This window comes from Gorilla gorilla, chromosome 18, assembly GCF_029281585.2.
Source record: "Gorilla gorilla gorilla isolate KB3781 chromosome 18, NHGRI_mGorGor1-v2.1_pri, whole genome shotgun sequence".
NCBI classification, from domain to species: Eukaryota; Metazoa; Chordata; class Mammalia; order Primates; family Hominidae; genus Gorilla; species Gorilla gorilla.
Genome location: NC_073242.2, coordinates 115154798 through 115175348, shown reverse-complemented (window position 1 = coordinate 115175348; position 20551 = coordinate 115154798). Strand labels below are relative to the sequence as shown.

The 20551-nt window shown below is 51.7% G+C and overlaps 1 protein-coding gene across 3 annotated transcripts; it reads right to left on the bottom strand.

The window, feature by feature from the left end:
- Window positions 1-1364: 1364 nt before the first annotated feature.
- KLHL36 (kelch like family member 36) lies at window positions 1365-20432 on the bottom strand. 3 transcript variants are annotated; one of them, XM_031002901.3, is made up of 5 exons: window positions 20243-20432; window positions 17942-18020; window positions 10986-12059; window positions 9015-9172; window positions 1365-7353 (listed from the first exon to the last, which is right to left on the bottom strand). In XM_031002901.3, the coding sequence occupies exons 2-5, from the start codon at window positions 18002-18004 to the stop codon at window positions 6798-6800; spliced, it is 1851 nt and encodes a 616-aa protein (XP_030858761.1). In that variant the 5' UTR covers window positions 18005-18020; window positions 20243-20432; the 3' UTR covers window positions 1365-6797. The 3 variants fall into 3 exon arrangements, with proteins under 3 accessions (XP_030858761.1, XP_030858762.1, XP_018867961.1); XM_031002902.3 differs by lacking the exon at window positions 20243-20432 and adding an exon at window positions 19992-20050; XM_019012416.4 differs by lacking the exon at window positions 20243-20432 and adding an exon at window positions 19561-19902.
- Between the last annotated feature and the right edge of the window lie 119 nt (window positions 20433-20551).

Below are 20551 nucleotides of genomic sequence, written 5' to 3'. Positions count from 1 at the left end.
CAAGGCCAGCAACCTGGGGGAGTTTTCTGATGGCCTCAAGGGGTGAAATGCAGCAAACTGAGTCCCTGACTTCCCAGGAGGTTCTGGCAGAAGCCACATGGCCTCTGCTCATTACACCTGGGACGTTTGCTCTGGGAGCCTCTGGCTGCCATGTAAGAAATCTAGGTGAGGCCGTGTGAAGAGACCAGAGAGAGCCAGACCAAAGTGAACAAGGAGAGAGAGAAAGAGATTGGGGGGCGGGGAAGAGAAGGGGAAATGAGAAGGCAGGGAGAGAGGGAGAGAGAAGAAAGGGAGAGGGAGATGCTGGAGGAGCTGTGTGTTCTCACTCACGCCTTCAAGAGCCACTACCTGTCCATGACCATGTGACCGTGCAGGAGCCTCAGGGGAGAGCCTCTGAGCCAAGCCCAGTCAACCTGCAGAGTGGTCCGCCATGATATTGTTGGAAGCCATGGCTTGGGGTTACTCGGCAATAAAGCACCTTCTCGTGGGCCTTCTCTCCTTCCTCGTGGCATTCTGGCTTCCCGGGGACCACCTGCCCTACCTGCGTCCAAATCCTTGTCTAAGGTTCTGCGTTGAAGAGAACCCAAACCAAGGCAACGACTGACTGGCTGGGCGGGGAAGACAATTCAGTTGGGGTAAGGTAATTAAACTGAGCTTTGGATTCTTCACCTGGAAAATCGGGAGACTATCAACCTAACCTGAGATGCTTCTGAAGCGGATGCGAAAGAACCCGGGTGAGGAAGTCGGCACCAGGCAGCGGGTCCCGTTTGGGGCTCACTGGCTCAGAGGCAAATTCTAACCACCTTATCAGGTGTGATGGCTGCGCAGACACCCCTCCCCCACCCTCCCAATGCTGACCTGCCGAAGGGACAAGGAAAGGTTGCACAACCGTGCCTGGGCTTGTCTGCTGGTGGCCTTGCAAAACCCCAGCAAGGCAGGGTAGCGCCCGAAGGAAAACAGAGCTGGTTCTTAAGAGTATTGTGATTGCATTTTTTCTGATAAAGCTAGCACACTGCTTGTCATAAGCTGTTTCCCTTGGTTTCTGTGTTTCTTTTCTAATCAAATTACCCCAGTTGACACACATTTAAGCAAACAGTTTCATTTCAGGTCACGGGGACTTAGCCCTGCAATCAAGGATCTGAATGAAATTCCTGGCAAAATACAGTAATTAGAAACACAATGAAAGCAGAATTGAAATGTCCCAGCCTCCCCACAACACCAAAAGGAAGTCTGGTTAATTTCCAAATTATATTTAGGATCAACATGCAAGAGGTTCTTTTTCATACGGGCAGAGAAATTAGGCCCAGACATCATTACAATAACCACACAAGACTAGGAATGTAATTATAAAATAAACCATACCCTAGCAAGCAAATTATTTTAATGTGTTTCAAGAATTGAATACTCTGTATGGAATTAAAAACAAAGAGAAAAAAGCAACGTGCAGAAAATTAATTAAAAAGAGTTAAGACACAGAAACTTCGAAATGTCATAAAATTACAAATACAAAAGCAACAAATTAAAAAACATACACGATTGCAGATTTCAGTAACGTCAGTAGCCAGAACATACCCAATGAATCACTTAATCATCAAATATCTCGCTGATTTTGAAAGGGGGCTAATGGTTGATGATTTAACCTCAATCAACCCAAAGGATATGACTCTTTCCTTACATTACAAGCAATCTGTAAAGATGGCTTTAAGTACCTTTGAAAAGGTGGAGTGTCCTTTCTCAAAGGAAACAGACAAGGAAGGGGTTATCCGCTCTGCCCCCCCACTACCGAAATGTGTACATTCATTCAACTCTGGTAACTAAGGCAACCAAAGGACAATTTCTTTTCTTTTTTTTCTTTTTCTTTTTTTTTTTTGAGACAGAGTCTTACTCTGTCACCCAGGCTGGAGTGCAGTGGCGCAATCTCGGCTCACTGCAACCTCTGCCTCCTGGGTTCAAGCGATTCTCCTGCCTCAGCCTCCCAAAGAGCTGAGATTACAGGCGACCACGACTGCCTAATTTTTGTATTTTAGTAGAGACGGGGTTTCACCATGTTGGTCAGGGTGGTCTCAAACTCTTGACCTCAGGTGATCCGTCCCCCTTGGCCTCCCAAAGTGCTGGGAGTACGGGCGTGAGCCACCGCGCCCGGCCCCGAAGGACAATTTCTTGAGACCCCCACACACCTTCAGAACCACACATTCTGTTCATGTTAAAAACAAGAAATTAACAGCCTCTAAAGCTAAGGACAATGATTCTGTAAAGTGCAAGAATGGTTCATTGTTTCCGCTTTTGTGGATTTCATGTTAAGAATACTTTAAAAGAAAGGGTGGACGGGAGTAAACCAGGACCCCAGTCATATATTTGATCAAGAAATGACCCGTATGGCAAAGGTGAGACGTGGACCAGCCCTCAGGTGTCTCCAACTCTGTGCACACCACTGAGGTAGGAGCTCCAGAAGAAACGCAGACCCTCTCAAGGGGGTTAAGGTTTCCTCTTGGCAAATCAGCTGGGGGCCTGAGACAGTCATACCCACGGGCTGCATGCAACTTTGCATGCAACTTCACGAAATTCTAGAGCTGTATCGCACCAGCGATGGAGAAGGGCAAGATCCAAGACAAAGCCACATGAGGCGAGGTCCTGGTGCTGCCATTTGTTGTCCAGCACAAATCAAGGGGCCGGAGGAAAGGGATGAGGTGGAAAACCCCGGCAGGCATTCTACAAAACAGTTATTAGCAAATTGTATCAAAAAGTATCAAAACATTTCAAAAAACTCTAAAAACTGCCAGGCTTGGCAGATGCGCAGGACAGGGTCTCCAAGTGCCCGTGGCGCTGCCTATACTCCAGGCATTTATCCTGGAGGCCAGGATGCCACCCCCTCCCCTCCCCTCCTGGGCACTCAGAATCCACGGAGACACCAGGAGGTCTAAACCTCATCTGCAGCTGCCCCTCCAGGTTTGGGACCAGTGGACGGGGTTCCAACCACGGGCTCTGACAGCCATAAGGCCCATGAGATGCTGCTGCACCATGGAGGACCAGGGTGAAGGATGAAGGTCAGTGACTCTACAGAGGGTGGTGGGGGGTGTGGCAGGGGTCCCTTCACTTCCCACATTGCTGCAAGTCACTGAACGATCACTTGGCTTAGGGGCCGAGGTACACTGAACCACAGGTGAACACAACTGAGCTCAAAAAGTAGGACCCTGGACCTCAGAGGATGGACCCCACTTCCCCTCAGCATCTGGATGCCCACCTCAAAGGTGAACACCCCTTAGGGTGAGTTTCTGGGTCTCCATGAAGTCACCTTATCATGAGTGAGGGCACTCAATATAAATACACACGTGTGGTCCTGCTCAGAGCCAGGTCTGAAGTCCCACTTGATAGCCTCAATAAAATGGCAGAACGATAAAAATACCAACTGCGTGCTAACCACAGTTGATAAAATAATCTCTGTGCATTTAAAACAGCAGGAAGTTTGCTATAAGTAACAAGGGTTCATCAGCTTTCTACTCCCTCCCTTCTATTATTATAATACATCTATGTCTTAAGCAAACAGCTTTCCAACTTGGGTGAGGACCAAACCCCAAACTTACAACTAATATGAAGTTACAACTCTAATTCTTTAGAAATGAGAGAAGTCCAAACCTCAATAGAAGCCTGCCATGCTTATTTTGAAATATTAAAAAAAAAAAAGATCCAGGTGTCTTCAAAATTCAAGCAGAACAGCTTGAAACACTGACAGTTTAACATGATGACATGTGTGGCTGTTTCCCTCTCAAAATGGCAGCCTGCAAGCACCTGTGCCTTCATCACTCTAGTTTAAAACCCCACTATCATGACTGTGCGGTTCACATGGCCACTGCATAGGCACAGCCCAAACTCTGCCCATCTGAGTTAAAAAACATTTTATTCTTTTGAGACAGGGTCTCACTCCGTCACCCAGGTTAGACTGCAGTGGTGTGGTCACAGCTCACTGCAGCCTCAACCTCCCAGGCTCAGGTGATTCTCCCACCTCAGCCTCCCAAGTAGCTGGGACTACTGCATGCCCCACCATCCCTGGCTAATCTTTTGTAATTTTTTTGTAGAGATGGGGTTTTGCCATGTTGCCCAGGCATGGTCTCTTCCATTTTCAGTTCCATTTTCATGCACAGTAGGGTGAATTTTCAACTTAAAAAGACAAGTAACAAAAACCTGGCCCGGGTACCACCACTGGGTGCCCTTGTGCCCCTCCACTGACCCCAACAAGCTCAAAAACCTTTCTTGTCACAGTGTAGCCACCATCAAATATTAGAAGTTGACCCACAAGATGAAACTTGTTTATCCTCCCTTTAAAAGGGTGCTCCCAACCTCAGTAATATTAGGGTCAAAGCCATGTAAATTACAAACCACCTTCATAGTATCAGGAGAGACACCACAAAATATGACGCGCAGGACGTCGTATGTAACTCATGAGGCACAAGAAAATCAGAATAGAGGCCAGAAGCTCACACATTTCCAGGGACAAGTCCCAGAAGCAAAACATAAAAGAGCTGGCTTAGGCTGAAAACCAGTGGCTCTCCTCTCTCCAAGGTCAAAGCTATCCCACTCCCCAAATCACTCACAGAGTCTTTCTATGTGCTCTCCCCAACTTGCCCCGAGATTCAGGCCAAACAACTGCCTGTTTGTTCATGACCCAGGCTGAGATGGGGAGAACAGCCCACGTACACCCTACCCTGCCTTCTGAGGGGTCTACAAGCAATAAAACCTTTCCCGAATAGGAAGGGCGTAAGCTATCCCAAAGTTGGCAGAAGTTCTGCAAAACATGTTTTGTGGGGGTCTGGGACTAGGTATGAGACAAACGAGTTTTAGGCTCAAAGAAGTTTGGAAATGCTGGGTTGAGACTTCTCAGAACCTTTCATACACCGGCACGCTGCAGAGCTCCAAGCAGAGCTTCCAGCCTTTTGGTCTGTTTGTTTGTATGCCTTGCAGAACCTCTCAACAGTTTGTAAGCCTCCAGGGACTTCACATGCAAATAACTAGCTAGCTGAATATGCAGACTGCCCTCCTCACTAACCACAGAGGGCAGTAAGTTGGCTATTGAAGCTTTCAGTCCCCAAAATGCTCTCATCTCTTCTGGATGGCTACATAAACAGACCAGTGAGAACCACAGTAAACCCTGAAGGGAAGGGAAAGGAGGGGCAGCAAAGAAGCAGAAGAAATGGAAATTAAAGTGAACTAAGATTTTTTTCCTAGTCTAATATCAATCTTAACACATCGATCCTCATCCACTCGAGCAGCTGAGAGCCCTCTTAAAGGGCAAGCGACATCGGGACCCGCTCTCGGAACTGTCTGCAGGAAGACTGGTGTTAGACTAGGATTGAAGATGAAGCACATCTTGAAGTTTACTGATCTGTGCCATCAGATGCTGGGTGAGGTACAGCTCACTCATGCCCTCCTTGGCTCATGCTTAAAACCCATCACACTCCTATCCTCCCACAGTTCTGCACATTTCTCATCCACTCGGGCAGCTAAGAGCCCTCTTAAAGGGCAAGCGACCCTGATACCTGCTCTAGGAACTGTTTGCAGGAGTCAGTGCAGGCCAGCTCCACATCCTGAAGGGGATGCCATCCGGGTACGAACAGCTCAGAGGCCGAATGGCCCTATCACCCGGGAGGAGCCTGGAGGGTATTCCATCTAATCCTGTGGCTAAGGGGGTGGATGAGGGAACACATGGACTTGTTCAAGAATTTGCCCAGCAGCACGAAACTACTTAGAAGCAGAAAACTGGGGCAGGACCTGGCGTGGGAGTTAGGGAGCCCTCCACTGCCTTCTCAGGGATCCACATGTGCTCCTCTGTGCAGGAACTTTCAACAGCGCCTCAAGATAGAGTCACAGAGAACGACGGCAAATTCCATAGCGCTCACTTTTTCTTTCCTGAGAAATAAACAGATTTGGGAGCTCAGTACATCAGTAATATAAAAGACAGTGGGTTCAGAAAAAAAAAAGGAAAAAAATGCACAAATTACAAAAAAATATTTACAAAGAGCTTCATATCTTTTTTCGTTTTTGGTTACCTACAACGTTTTAGAATTCAAGAAGGTTTCCAGTGAGGAAAGATGGAATTATTCAGAAACAGCGTTCACCTGATACGGAGAACAGCTCCCCAGCGGGAAGTCATCACGTCTCATCTGACAGTCCAGCGAGCTGCGTGGCCCCTGGTCACACACTCACTCACTCACCCTCATGGGTGGTCTCTGTGTACTCATTTATAAAACAAACACACTGGACCTTGCCAGTGATTCCCAGATGTGACTAATACCCAGAATTTCAAGAACCAGTTAAAATACAGTTTCTGGGCACCACCTCCTCCCCGTTCCTGGTGGTTTTGGATTCCATAATTCTGAGCGGGGCTCAGGCATCTGTATTCTTAAAAGTTCAGCCAGGTTTGGGGAGGCTTGGACTAGGTGACCTAAGAGATCCCTTTGAGGCCCAAGCTTCACTACACAAATTTCTGTGTAACCCACGTGCCAGCTACTCTCAGGGGGACGGTCAGCAAGGACCCATGAGGAATCATAACACGAGGTAAAGACCTGTGAAGATACAAGGGGTTGCTCACTGCCTGGGCCCAGGGTTAGTTATTCAAGCAAGATATGTAAAGTTACGGATAGTATTTAATTGGTTACTGTGATATCATAGAAATACCAAGAATCATAAAAGTAAAAAAAGCTGCTAAGTTGTACATAATGTTTCTGGAATACTAAGAAGTTGCTGCTGGTCTACAGAGCCCTGGAAGGTGACGGTGAGGATGGTCCCAGGAGGCGCAGCTAGGGTCACTGGCCCCGGTCCTGGTGCCTCTTGCCTTTGCCTTTCTTCTTCTTGTCCTCTGGCCGTGGCTCCAGGGCGCAGACACAGGCGGACCCGCCAGCGATGGCCTTGGGCAGGTCGACGCCCCTGCTCCACTTGTCGGCCTCGCGGTCGTACACCTGCACGGTCTTGGAGAAGGCAGTGTTCTCCCAGCTGTAGCCGCCCAGGATGTAGATGCGGCCCTCCCACACTGCCACGCCCGACTCGCTGTTGGCGTGCAGCAGCGGCGCCACGCGGGTCCACTGGTTGCACTGCGGGCTGTAGGCCTCCACGCCCAGCACGTCGAAGCGCTCCATGGACTCGATGTTGTCATCGCTGCCCCCGATGGAGTAGATGCTGTCACCCAGGCTGCACATACTGTGCCAGCCGCGCGCCGTGGTCATGGGCCGCCGCTCCTCCCACACGTCTGTCCGGTGGTCGTAGCATAGCAGGTTCTTGCGGTAGGGGCCGATTTGGTAGTCGTGGCCCCCCGAGATGTACACGAAGTCTTTGTAGATGGTGCCCGCGTGGCCATACGTGAACCTGCAGGGTCGACGGGCAGAGACAGAGGGAGAGCTCAGGGCTGTGCCAGGCATACCCTCCCCGAGCCGGGGAACAGCCTGCCGTCTTAGAGGGCCGTGAGGATTTAAGAATACAGGGAGTGGGCACCCCACGAACACTCTATAGACAGTAGCTGTCATTAGCAAGGAAACGGAGGGGCAGGGCGGGGAAGTGGACGGCTTTGCAGTCAGGCCGCCTGGGCCAGAACCTAGCTTCACTCTCTCTGAGTCTCCCTTGCCCCATCTGGGAAATGGGAATAATCACAGGACCATCACCCTTTTCACAATGGCTGGAAACGACTAGAACAATGAGCTAGCAGGCACACATGCACCCGCTGAATCACACATCAAAGAGGAAATACGACATACAGTCCAATTCTAACTGTGCTGGCACTCGGGAAAAGTTTTGCCTAAAACCATAGAGACAGCAAAACCAGTGGCTGCCAGGGGCTGTGGGGAGAGGGGAGGGAGGGATGGACGGCACGCGCACAGTGGGGTTTAGGGCAGTGAAATGATTCTGCGTGATGCTGTAGTGGTGGATTCATGTTGCTTTGTGTTCCTCAAAACCCACACAACTGTGCCAGGAAGTGGGAACCCTGATGTAAACCAGGGCCTTTAGTGAAAAAGAAAGGATCAATATGGCCAGGTGCAGTGGCTCATGCCTGTAATCCCAGCACTTTGTGAGGCTGAGGTGGGTGGATCTCTTGAGGCCAGGAGTTCAAGACCAGCCTGGCTAACATGATGAAATCCTGTCTCTACCAAAAATACAAAAATTAGCTGGGTGTGGTGGCAGGCGCCCGCAGTCCCAGATACTCAGAAGGCTGAGGCAGGAGAACTGCTTGAGTTCAGGAGGCAGAGACTGCAGTGAGCCGAGATCGCGCCACTGCACTCCGGCCTGGGCGACAGAGAGAGGCTCTCTCTCAGAAAAACAAAAATACGAGCGCTTACCTCACACACTTCTAACTCTTAGGGACACCTGGATGTATTCCACAGCAAAGCCTGGTTCAGAAAGTGCACTGCTGGGTGCGGCAACAGGGAACTGGTGGAAAAAATGCTGTGCACCTTCTGCTAATCCCGTGGAGATAATAAATGCTCGATACATGCACATCGGAACGCGGGGGAGACTGAGGAGGGGGAGGCGGCCACCCTGGGGCACTCCCTGCATGTGGATGCAGGTTTCACAAGCAGCACTGCATCTGCTCTGCACAACAGTGCTGTGGGGTGGGTAGGATTATCGTCTCCCTCTACAGATGAGGAACTAAAGGCCGAGCGGGGTGAAGACCCATGCTTGAGGCTTAGATCTAGCACATATATCCCCATCTCTTTGAACTCCTCCTGCCCAAGCTCAGGGAGATCCTCAGGTCAGGCCTCACCCTCTGAAACTCAGCAACTGCACACACTCAGCCATGGAGGGATGTCCGTCATGGCGGCAGAGCTGACCCTTGCCGTAAGTCTGAAACCGGAGCTGGGACTGTGCACCGTCACACCCTCCGCCCCTCATGGTGTACCCACTCTTCCTGACAAGCCAGAAGATTTCATTCCTGGAATTGGAGGCCAACATGCCCAGAAAGTGAGGCACGTGGACTGAACTATGTCCCTTAAAAACATCCCATTTGGACAACCTTCCACCAAGCCCCAGATCACCTTGGCAAGCCGGCCACATAGGACCAGGAGTCAGTCTTGGGACTGTACGTCTCTACCGAAGAGAGCGCTCCGTTCTCATTCCGGCCGCCGACGGCCACCAGCATGTCTTCGATGGAGGCAAGGTAGAAATCCACACGGCGCTGGTTCATGGAGGCCACCTGTGGAGGTGAGATACCTGTACCTTCCCTTCCCCGAACCCGGAACAGCATCAATATCTGGCGCTGCGGTTCCCAAATGTGTCTGCGGAATGCACAACCCCGGAGAATGTTTGGGAAAGGGAACTGCACCTGAATAAAGAAGGCTTCTTCACGTGGGAGCTCTGAGCCCCCGAGGTTTCACCAAGATGCTCTGAATCCCCAAAAGTGGGATGGAGACGCTCTCAGTCCCCAAAAGGGGGATGGAGATGCTCTGAACCCCCGAACTTGTCTGGTCATGTGGTCAGCCGCGTGGATGGGAACTCTGTGGTCACAGGGGTCAGAATTGCTGATCTAGTGGCTTTATGAAATAAAAATTCATCTTTCCTCTCCCCACAACAGATTTGTAAAGTTAGTGCTTCTCTGCCACTCCGTGTTAACAGAGCAGGACGTGGCATTCGACAGGAAATTAAACAGAAGAGGCTGGGCACGGTGGCTCACGCCTGTAATCCTGGCACTTTGGGAGGCCAAGGTGGGTGGATTACCTGAGGTCACAGAGTTCGAGACCAGCCTGGCCAACTTGGTGAAACCCCGTCTCTACTGAAAATACAAAAATTAGCTGGGCGTAGTGGCAGGCACCTGTAATTCCAGCTACTCGGTAGGTTGAGGCGCCAGAATTGTTTGAACCTGGGAGGCAGAGGATGCAATTAGCTGAGATCGTGCCACTGCACTCCAGCTTGGGTGACAGAACAACTCTGTCTCAAAAAAAAAAAAAAAAAAAAAAGTAGAAGAGCCAACTTTTTTTTTTCTTTTTTTAAACAAATCCAAGGCAAACACACTGCTGCCACTGCTGCCAGGCTTTGGGGAGGAGGCTCCAAAGCCAGGGACCCTTTCCAGTGGTGAGACTTCGACCTTGGAGGGCAGTCTCAGATTTCTGAGAGTAAAATCAAAAGGTCAGCTGGAGTCCATTCTGACTGAGTTTTGAGCTGAGAACAGCACTGAGTTGGGCGCGACACTGAGGTGTGAGTATAAAGGCTGAGATGGACTGTCCCGGGGACCGAGTGGCTGGAGAGCGCTCCCAGCAGAAAGGAGACACCTTCCCTATGCCAGGGGCTTGCCAGTCAACATGAGCTACTGCACTCCCTGTCCCGCACGTATTTCCAGAAGGGGAATCCAAAATGTGGAGAGGACAAGAATCTGAAATTTCCTAGCTATGACTTAGCCAGGCTGGGATGAGACCTCAGGTCTGACATCAAGGCCCACGCTCTTCCCAGAATCAGGCCACAATACATGCCCAAGGGCCAGGCGTGAGCACTAGTGGTCTCCTTAAACTATCTCCCAAAATGCTTCCAGAGGAGCCCCACAGAGACTCCAGGACCTGGGGACATTGAACCATGGATCAAACATCTAGACCCATGCTACTGTCCAATAGGGTAGCCACGCCTCGTGTGGCCACATACACTTACACATCAATCGGTTAAAGTGAAATAAAATTGAAAATTGACTTCTTCAGTCGCACTGGCCACATTTCAAGTGCTCAGTCGCCACATGTGGCTGTGGCTACCGTATCAGGAAGTACAGACAGACCCTTCCATCTGCACAGAAAGCCTCGCCAGGCAGTGCTGCTCTGAACGATGACGGACCCCTCAAACGGGTGGGTCGGCTCTCCCTCTCCAGGATGTAGGCCCCGGGGTACGCTGCTTGTCACTTTATTGTCACACCTCATTCAGAAGCAGGATAGTTGTCAAGGCCCCAGAGAGGTAAGGAAAGTCAAGCCTAGGTCAAGGAAACCGAGAGAGTCCTCAAGAGAAAAGAAATAATCTGGCTTTAATCTCACCTTGATCCACTGTTTACAGCGGGGGTCATACCTATAAAGAAGATTGGAGGCCGCATCCCCTCCGTTGTCCCGTGAGAAGCTGCCGCCGGCGATGAAGATGAAGCCCCCCAGCACCGCGACACAGTGGTGGCTCCGCCGGGCGGGCAGCGGCGTCTCTTTGACCCACTGCTCGCTCTTGGCGTCCAGGTAGCAGGTGTCGTCACTGAGCTCCAGACACCGCTCGGAGACCTCGCCGCCCACAAACAGCAGGCGCTCCTGGTTGGTGCGCAGCGCCGTGCGCTTGGTCTGCATGACGGGCTGGGCCGCCAGGTTGTTGTGGTAGCGCACGGCCTCCTCGATGAAGCCCTCGCAGTTGGCCTCCTTGGGCAGCAGCGAGCACACGGCCGGCTTCACGCGGTGCAGCAGGTCGTTCTTGGGGATGAGCGGGAAGTGGATGTTCTCCAGCACCTGGCGGGCGTGGGCCTCGCGCTCGGGCTGCTGCGTCAGCCACTGCAGGGCGGCCTGCAGGAGGTCGTGCTCACACTCCCGCTGCACCTCGCTGCTGCTCAGGTAGACACACAGCTTCTGCATGGAGACGTTCTGCAGGAAGTCGGGCGTAAAGGACAGCGTGCCGAAGTGGTTCAGGATGAAGCCATCGATGAAGGCATCAAGCCGCTTGAGGCTGTAGATGGAGGCCAGCTCCTGCAGGTACAGGTAGTTGTCCTCGCTCACCTCCTGCTCCAGGTACTCACAGCAGAAGTCTACCACCGTCCAGATCTGCAGCAGGTGAGCCGTCTCCAGGACGTAGTCAATGTTGCCGCCATCCAGCACCAGCTCCCCGCCGTATAGGAAGTCCACCACGGCCTTGAGCCCAATGTAGGAGGCGCCGATCAGCTCCACCTCCTTCTGGAAAGCTTCCCGCATGCCGATGGTGAACATGGAGTTGAAGTAGTCGCTGCACACGGCCAGCAGGTTGCGATGGGCTGGCACACGCTGCTCATCGGCCACCAGGACGACGTCGCAGAAGAGCCCGCGGAGACGCTGCTCGTTCAGCCGCTGCAGCACCGTGCCTGAGTGGTCGGCCCAGCGGTATACCTGGACAGAGAAGACACATTAGAAACGGCACAGCAGCCTGCTCGGCCCTGGTCCAACCCAGTGAGTCCTGACCAGCATTTTCAACAAAATGAAACTGAAGAAAACAGGAAATAAAATGCTGCATCAGAGGGCACTGCAGGAAGTACAGGTGTTTCTGAGTATGCCTGTGTATCGTGGTTTTTTTCTTCCTTCTCTTATTAATATAATTTCTTTCTTTCTTTTTTTTTTTTTTGACACAGAGCCTTGCTCTGTCGCCCAGGCTGGAGTGCCGTGGCACAACCTCAGCTCACTGCAACCTCTGCCTCCCGGGTTCAAGTGATTCTCCTGCCTCAGCCTCCTGAGTAGCTGGGACGACAGCCCAGCTAGTGGAGTTTGAGAGCAGCCTGGCCAACATGGTGAAACCCTGTCTCTACTAAAAATACAAAATTTAGCCAGGCATGGTGGCGTGTGCCTGTAATCCTAGCTACTCAGGAGGCTGAGGCAGGAGAATTGCTTGAACCCAGGAGATGGAGGTTGCAGTGAGCCGAGAGCACACCACTACACTCCAGCCTGGGAGACAGAGCAAGAACTCCGTCTCAAAAAACAAAAAACAAACAAACAAAACAAAACAAACAACAAGAAAACACAAAAAACAAACCACAAAAACCCAAAACCAAACAACACAACAATTCAAGCCAGGCATGGTGGCTCATGCCTGTAATCTCAATGCTTTGTGAGACTGAGATGGGAGAATCACTTGAGGCCAGGAAGTTCAAGACCAACCTGGGCAACATAGCGAGACTCCTGTCTTAACAAAATATTTAAAAATTAGCTGGGTGTGGTGGCATTCGCCTGTAGTCCCAGCTGCTCAGGAGGCTGAGGCAGGAGGATCGCTCAAGCCCAGGAGCTTGAGGCTGTAGTGAGCCATGATTGTGCCACTGCACTCCAGCCTGGACGACAAAAAGAAACCCTGTCTCTAAATAAATAAATAAATGAATTCAACATAGGGAGAAACAGGTAACTGAAAACTATCACATAGATAGCTGGTCTATTCCAGGGTGACTGAGGTAAAGAACTGGCTGGGCACTAGCCTGAAGAGGGGAAATGTGGTTCGAGGAAGAAAACTGACCGAGGGCTATTAGGTATTAGCAGCTATGTGGTTCGACTTTTTTTTTTTTTTTTTTTTTTTTTGAGACAGGGTCTCACTCTGTTGCCCAGGCTGGAGTGCAGTGGCACAATCTCGGCTCACTGCACCCGTGACCTCCTGGGCTCAAGTGATTCTCCCACCTCAGCCTCCTGAGCAGCTGGGACTACGGATGTGTGCCACCATGCCTGGCTAATTTTAAAATTTTTTTGTACAGACGAGGTCTCACTATGTTGCCCTTGACCTCCTGGGCTCAAGTGATTCTTCCGCCTTAGCATCCTGAGTAACTGGGACTACAGGCACACACTACCACGCCTGTCTGGTTTTTATAATTTGGAGGGACAACGTCTCCCTAAGCTGCCCAGGCTCTGAATTCTTAAAAGTTACTTCTTAACATGTGTCCTACAGCAGTGGGTTTTATTTTTTTCTTCCCTTTCGAATCTTCTTCTTGTTGCCATGCATGCGTTTGTCATTGAGACACTTTATTTCCCTGCGGTATTTCCACATCCAGTCAATTCCAACAGCAACTTCTCTGTCCATGTTACAGGAGCAGGCCACATTCTCACAGCCTGTGGAGGATGCCAGACAGATCCGACTTGGCATTTCCTTCTGAGTTCAGAGGACAGGCCCTCCCGCTCTTCCATTCCAGGCTGGCTTTTCGGTTCACAGGTCACACGCGTGGAGATCTCTATTTATCCTGGTTACTCACAGAGAGAGCCAGGCTGGCCTACACTGGGCTTTTAAATTTTTTCTCATTTTTAGAAACAGGGTCTTGCTCTGTTTCCCAGGCTGGCATGCAACAGTAGATCAGAGATCACTGCAGCCTGAAACTCCTAGGCTCAGCCGGGCGTGGTGGCTCATGCCTGGAATCCCAGTACTTTGGGAGGCCGAGGTGGGCAGGTCATCTGAGGTCAGGAGTTCGAGACCAGCCTGACCAACATGGTGAAACCCCATCTCTAGTAAAAATACAAAATTAGCTGGGTGTGGTGGCGGGCGCCTGTCATCCTAGCTACTCAGGAGGCTGAGGCAGGAGAATCACTTGCACTCCGGAGGCGGAGGTTGCAGTGAGCCACTGCAGTCCAGCCTGGGCAACACGAACAAAATGCCATCTCAAAAACAAAACAAAACAAAACAAAACTAGTCTCAAGCAATCCCTCCGCTTCAGCTTCCTTGGCAGCTGGGACTACGGGTGTGTGCCACCATATCCAGCTATTTTTTATTTTATTTTTTGTAGAAATGGGGTCTCACTACATTGCCCAGGCTGGCCTTCAGCTCCTGAGTTCAAACGATCCTCCTGCCTCAGCCTCCCAATGTGCTGGGATTACAGGTATAAGCCACCGTGCTAGGCCTCAGCTTCTAATTATGCAGAAATGGTCAGTGCTTCTACAGACATTGACTGGAGGCCCCTCTTGGGTGTGAGCTGAAGGAAGGAAATTAAAAAGTACTACAGTGGCAGGTGATCAAGTCATAGTACAGGCTTAGCGGCCTGAGAGATGCATATGAGGGCATGAGGCGGCTATCTGCCACCCGGGGACCCTGGCTGTCTCCACGCTGGTGAGGGTGCTGGCCCTACCATGCTTAGACGGAGATACACACAACCCCAGACTGCAGTGTCAAAAGGGAAAGAGCCCAGGGGGCAGGACTGGGGAAAGCCCCAGTGAACGGCTGCCGAGGGGAGATACCAGCTCCAGCGAGCTGGGGCAGGAGGCAAGAGCAGTGTTGTTTCCAAAACTGGGTTTCTGCTCTAAGTGGGCTGGAGTGATGCTGTACCCGGGTACAATCAGCTGCAATCTGCTTCTGGTGTTTTATAGCACAGCTGCATAGATGACAACTTTCCAAAAACACAGGCACACGAGTTCCCTTTTTTTTTTTTTTGATACGGAGCCTCCCTCTGTTGCCCAGGCTGGAGTGCAGTGGCTCGATCTCGGCTCACTGCAACCTCCGCCTCCCAGGTTCAGGCGATTCTCCTGCCTCAGCCTCCTGAGTAGCTGGGACTACCGGCATGTACCACCATGCCCAGCTAATTTTGTATTTTTAGTAGAGACAGGGTTTTGCCATTTTGGCCAGGCTGGTCTTAAACTCCTGACCTCAGGTGCCACCACTCCCGGCATATATACACATATCAGTAGAGACGGGGTTTCACCATGTTGGCCTCGAACTCCTGACCTCAAGTGATCCATCCACCTCAGCCTCCCAAAGTTCTAGGATTCCAGGCGTGAGCCACTGCGCCTGGCCGATTTCCCAATTATAAAGGGACATTGGTAACAGAGTTTCCGCACTTCAGGAAACTTAGAAGCTCCAATCCACAGCATTCTCTGATGATATGAGTCCTGTTCATTTCTTTATTTCCTATTTCAGTGCCTTAATCAGATGCAAGGCCAAGTAGAGGGAGAAACTCAGGTTGTCAGGGGCTTACACCTGGGAGGAGGCGGCAGGTACCGGGTATTAGACGTGGAAAAAGAATTTAGCATCAACCGGAACAACACTTTTTTTTTTTGAGACAGGGTCTTGCTCTGTCACTTAGGTTGGAGTACAGTGGTGCGATCATAGCTCACTGCAACCTCTACCTCCTGGGCTCAAGTGAGCCTCCCACCTCGGCCTCCTGAGGAGCTGGGACTACAGGTGTATGCCACCAGGCCTGGCTAATTTTTGTATCTTTTGTAGAGATGAGGTTTAGCCATGTTGTCCAAGCTGTTCTCAAACTCCGAGCTTATGAGATCCTCCCGCCTCGGCCTCCCAGGGTGCTGGGATTACAGGCGTGAGCCACTGTGCCTGGCTGAGCAACACATCTTAGGGCAGACAGGTGAACAGACACTGTGGCCACACAGTGGGAAGACACCAACATGCTGAGAATGCACAACCTACCACTACATGCAGCAACACGGGTGAGGCTCAGAGGCACAATGCTGCACAAAAGAAACCACACACAAGAGTACCCGACCTCGGATCCCGTTTAGACAAAGTTCAAAAGCAGATCAAACCACAGCGGTGGGGTTGGGACAGTGACTATCTTGAGTGTAACAACTGGGAGGGTTTAGTAGTATTCTGTTTTTTACCCATCTGGGTGCTGGCAACATAGGTATGTTTAATGTCTAGAAATTCATGGGTACACTTTTTAAAAATAAAAAGTTAGAAACAGGCCAGTCATGGTGGCTCGCGCCTGTAATCCCAGCACTTTGGGAGGCCAAGGCTGGCGGGTCACAAGGTCAAGAGATCAAGACCATCCTGGCCAACACGGTGAAACCCCGTCTCTACTAAAAATACAAAAATTAGCTGGGCATGGTGGCATGCACCTGTAGTCCCAGCTCCTCAGGAGGCTGAGGTGGGAGGCTCACTTGAGCTCAGGAGGTAGAGGCTGCAGTGAGCTATGATCGCACCACTGTACTCCAACCTAAGTGACAGAGCAAGACCCTGTCTCGAAAAAAAAAAAAAGTTAGAAACATCATCCAGTGATACAGAGATTCAGTTCAGACAAAAACAAACTCAGGGTCCTGGCGTTAAGGGACAAAGACTTCCTGTGCTGTCAAACTTAGAAAGCAGCAGTGTCTCCCAAGCTAAGCTCCCAAACAAAGCCCTTGTGAGCGAGCGGCGAGACCTCTCTGGGTTTTCACAATTGATAAAGCTGGGCTTGGCAGGAACCTTCTTGGGGAACTCACGTGAGAACAGGAGGTCATATCTCAGGAGAGCCAACCTCTCTTGAAAATGACAGCCAGTTTTTCTTTTAGAATCTGTAGAATCTCTTTCCCCCTTTTTCTCAACTCTATAGGCTGCTGCCAGCTCCCTTCATCTAAAGAAGTGTTTCTGTATCTTTTTTCATTATTGCCCCCCAAGAAGGCTTTTAAGGTTTTTTCCCTAATAGCCTCCCCAGCAAAATCTTAACATCACAGATGCACTGTATGTCTGCTCATGTACTGTATGTATAATTGTGTCTTATGCATAAAAGGAGTAAAATTCCTTCCACCCTCCCGAGAACCAATTTTCTCCCACTTCAGGGCAATATCGTACTCATTGAGAATCCATGATCTGAGGTAACCATAAGATTTAATCTCCAAAAGGGATACCTCTAAAGAACAGAGGGCATTACGAATATTTATAACGGGGAACAGGTTACCAGGAACCTCATACCAATGGCTCCCCCACTCTTTACCAACAGCAGCTGTGGGGACAGGAGTTTGTGGAAAGTACAGCAGCCGGGTCTGGCTCTTGGATTTTAATGTGGCTGGTGGGAACAGGCTACATATTTCTAATTAGAACTCCCCCAGTAGCCTGGCTCTGGGGAACTTGCCCTCACTTGCTCTTGGGTCGCAGGGAATCATGACCAGGGAAGAGGACTCCAGGCCCTTGGGGTCCGGGTACACGGTGTGTTGCCCTCACCCTAAGGTAGAAGGCTGGGTTCTCAATGGACCTGTCCTTGGAGTTTTTGAGCCCCCAAGCAGGCATGTGAATCCCAGGTTTCCTCCTGTCCCATCCACCTCCTTGGGTTAACTAATGAGTCAAGTTGTCACAAAAAGAAAGCTCCGGAATGTCACATGGAAAAATGAAGACATCTGGCCATAGCGTCTCTAACATCCCTCATACTTCCCACTCTCTGATTTTATGACAATTTCTGCTCCTTGCCCGTTTCCACCTTTACTTGTCATTAAGGAGACTGACAACACCAATGACAAAAAAATCAGTCTGTGATTAGGAATGAGTGAATTAGAAAAAGGATCACACTTCTTAGGCAATTTGCATAGGTGGTGAGTGAACATTCACAGACCTTTGATGATTCGCTGATCTTGTATGGCCGAGACACTCGCGTCTGCCTGCTTCCCTCCATCATTAAAGAGATTTCAGCCCTAGGAGAAGAACAGGATTTCTGAGCATGCAGTCATAACTCTAGGTCATTCATTAATTTCAGGCCCTGCTAGCAGATACCAAGGATGACAGTGAAAACAGTCACACGGAGGAAGGAGGGAGGGAGGACCGTGCACTACAAAGAACTCTTTTACACTGAGTTGAGAAATCATCGGGTTGTTAGAACTGGACAGAACATTTAACTCCCATTCCTTTATCATCTAAAATCTGATATCATGTCATTTGGTTCACTTCCTACAAATAATTACCTTTTGGCTACATCAAGGTTATAATGATAAGTTATCATTTCGGAGCCCAGACTACAGTCCTCGAACCAAGCTAAGGGACTTACGTGTGCCATCTCATTTAACCCCCACAAAGATTATACTTGACCAGGCTGATATCACTTATCTCATTTCACAGACGAGGATATTGATCTCATGGTCACAAAGCTAGTAAACGGCCGAGAATCACGCCTCGGTCTGTCCAGCTTCAAAACCTGGATCCATCACCATGACACACTGCTGAATGAGGCCCGGGTTCGAGAGTATCACACTTTAAAAATATCATGATGCAGATGAGGATGTGGTACAGTGATGACTACCATGTACACAGCACATTCTAGACACACACTGTCCGCAAGTGCTTCTCTGTATCTTCACTCACTTAGTCCCCACTGCAACCCCATGAGGCCAGCACTGTGACTGGAGGATGCTGAGAGCAGTGAGGTGAAATAAGTTGCCCGGTGTCACACAGCTGGGAACTGGCAGAATTGGGATTCCAGCTCAGGGAAGCGCCCATGCTCTTAACTCTTAGGCTACACTGCCTGGCTCTTGGGTGGGGGATCACTGCAGACAGAGTTAGGCTTTGGTGTGTGTGGGGCGGGAGAGGTGGGGGGACGGGCAGGTGCTTCAAAGATGGAAGGGAACACAGAGAAGGGACTCTGCCAACTAATATTAGCACAAGTCACATACTGAGACGAAGGTTTTAAAGAGGATTTTTTCCCCCTGCTATTTGAGTTCATGAGAAGAGTTTGTTACCTATTGAACAAATAGTCTTCACTAATAAAGAACAATGTGACAAGAAGCCAGGACTGTTCTTAGATAATTGGGGACACAGGGAGGGCACTCCAGTGCTCCCATGGAAGGAATGAATTCGGGCACAGTCCGTCCCGTGCAACTCCCCTAGGGAGAGAAGGGGCAACTAGATTCCTCTCGACAAACCAGAAACTTTGTGATAATGACAAGCTGTTCCCACCCCAGCCCTCCCCTAGGATGCTGGAGAGCCCAGAGAGGGGAGAGAAGAAACCCAGCGTTGGTGCGGTGCCCACCGCGGACTCGACTTCATTCCACCTTCACGCTCTAAGACAGGTGCCACCGTCGTTCCCACAGTGAGACCTGGCGCTCGGGTGCCCCGGGGGGGTTGCCCAAGGTCACAGAGCAGCAAGCAGCAGGTGCCCTCTCTCTCCACCGCCCCAGGCAGCCTGCCCAGAATCAACCAGGCCCTCTAACGCTCAACGCTTTATTTTCTAGGCCAAGATACCTAGAGAGAGTTCCCGGGGCCGGAGGCTCCCTGCTGTCTCCTGCAAGTGCGTGGGGGTGGGGTCTGATTTCCACCCGTGTTGGACGTCAGCGGCCTCCGACGCTTTTTGGAAGCAGGTGAAGGGTCAAGGCCACCCCCAAACACAGTGACAATCCCAGGTCACTGGAAAAGGTCTTCCAGTAAACATGGGACCGCAGGCCCCGTCCGGCCGGGGGTTTCCCAGAGCGCCTCCTCCCCAAGCTCCCTCCCGACTTCAGCGTTGGAGAAAGCGACGCTGCGGACACCGGCTCGCCGGCGGGGTCTCCGGGGACGCCGCTGTCGTTCGCTCGGACCCCGCAGCCCAGGCGGAACTCAGCGCAACGGCCGCCCAGCAGGCTCCAGCCAGCGGCGAGGAGGTGGAGTCGGGACGGCCCGGGGCGGGGGCCACTCACCTGCCACGCGCGAGGCGGTACGCACAGGCCGCACCTGTGTCACCTGCGGGGGCGGCGGCCCCTCCCCCGGCCTCTTCCCCCGGCCGCGGCGCCCCCACTCGCCCACCCGCCCGCCCCGGCACCAAGGGGCGCAGGGGGGTCGCGGCTCGCGGTGGCCGGGGACCCTCCCGATCTCCGCCAGCCCCCCGCCCCGGCCGGGCGCGGCTTCCCGGCGGTCCCGGGCTGGAGGGTGGGCGCGCGCGGAGGCCCACCTGGCAGGACGTGCTACGGACGCGGCGGGGACAGCCCCGGCGGCGGGGCCGGGCGGTCGGGGCGGCGGGGCCCGGGTTCAGGAGACCCCCGGCCAGCCCGCTGCGCAGCCATGGCTCCGCCAGGAAGTGCGAGGCCGAGGGCGGAGGCGGCGCGCGCGGCCAATGGCGGCGGCCGCGGGGAGGCGGGGCCGGGCGGCGCGGGGCGGGGCCTGCGGCTGAGGGCGGGACGCGGGGGCCGTGGGGTGAGCTCGCAGGGTGGACGCCCCCCTCGTCCGCGCCCCGGGGATCCCCGGTGTCCACCCCACCACG

Bases quoted from the DNA above. Each gene is read 5' to 3' on its own strand.
- KLHL36 (XM_031002901.3), bottom strand. From the start codon at position 18,004: ATGATGGAGGGAAGCAGGCAGACGCGAGTGTCTCGGCCATACAAGATC. The intron at 9,173-10,985 runs GTGAGATTAAAG...TCACCTCCACAG, and splicing joins GCTGTAAACAGTGGATCAAG to GTGGCCTCCATGAACCAGCG. The intron at 7,354-9,014 runs GTGATCTGGGGC...TCGACCCTGCAG, and splicing joins TATGTGGCCGGCTTGCCAAG to GTTCACGTATGGCCACGCGG.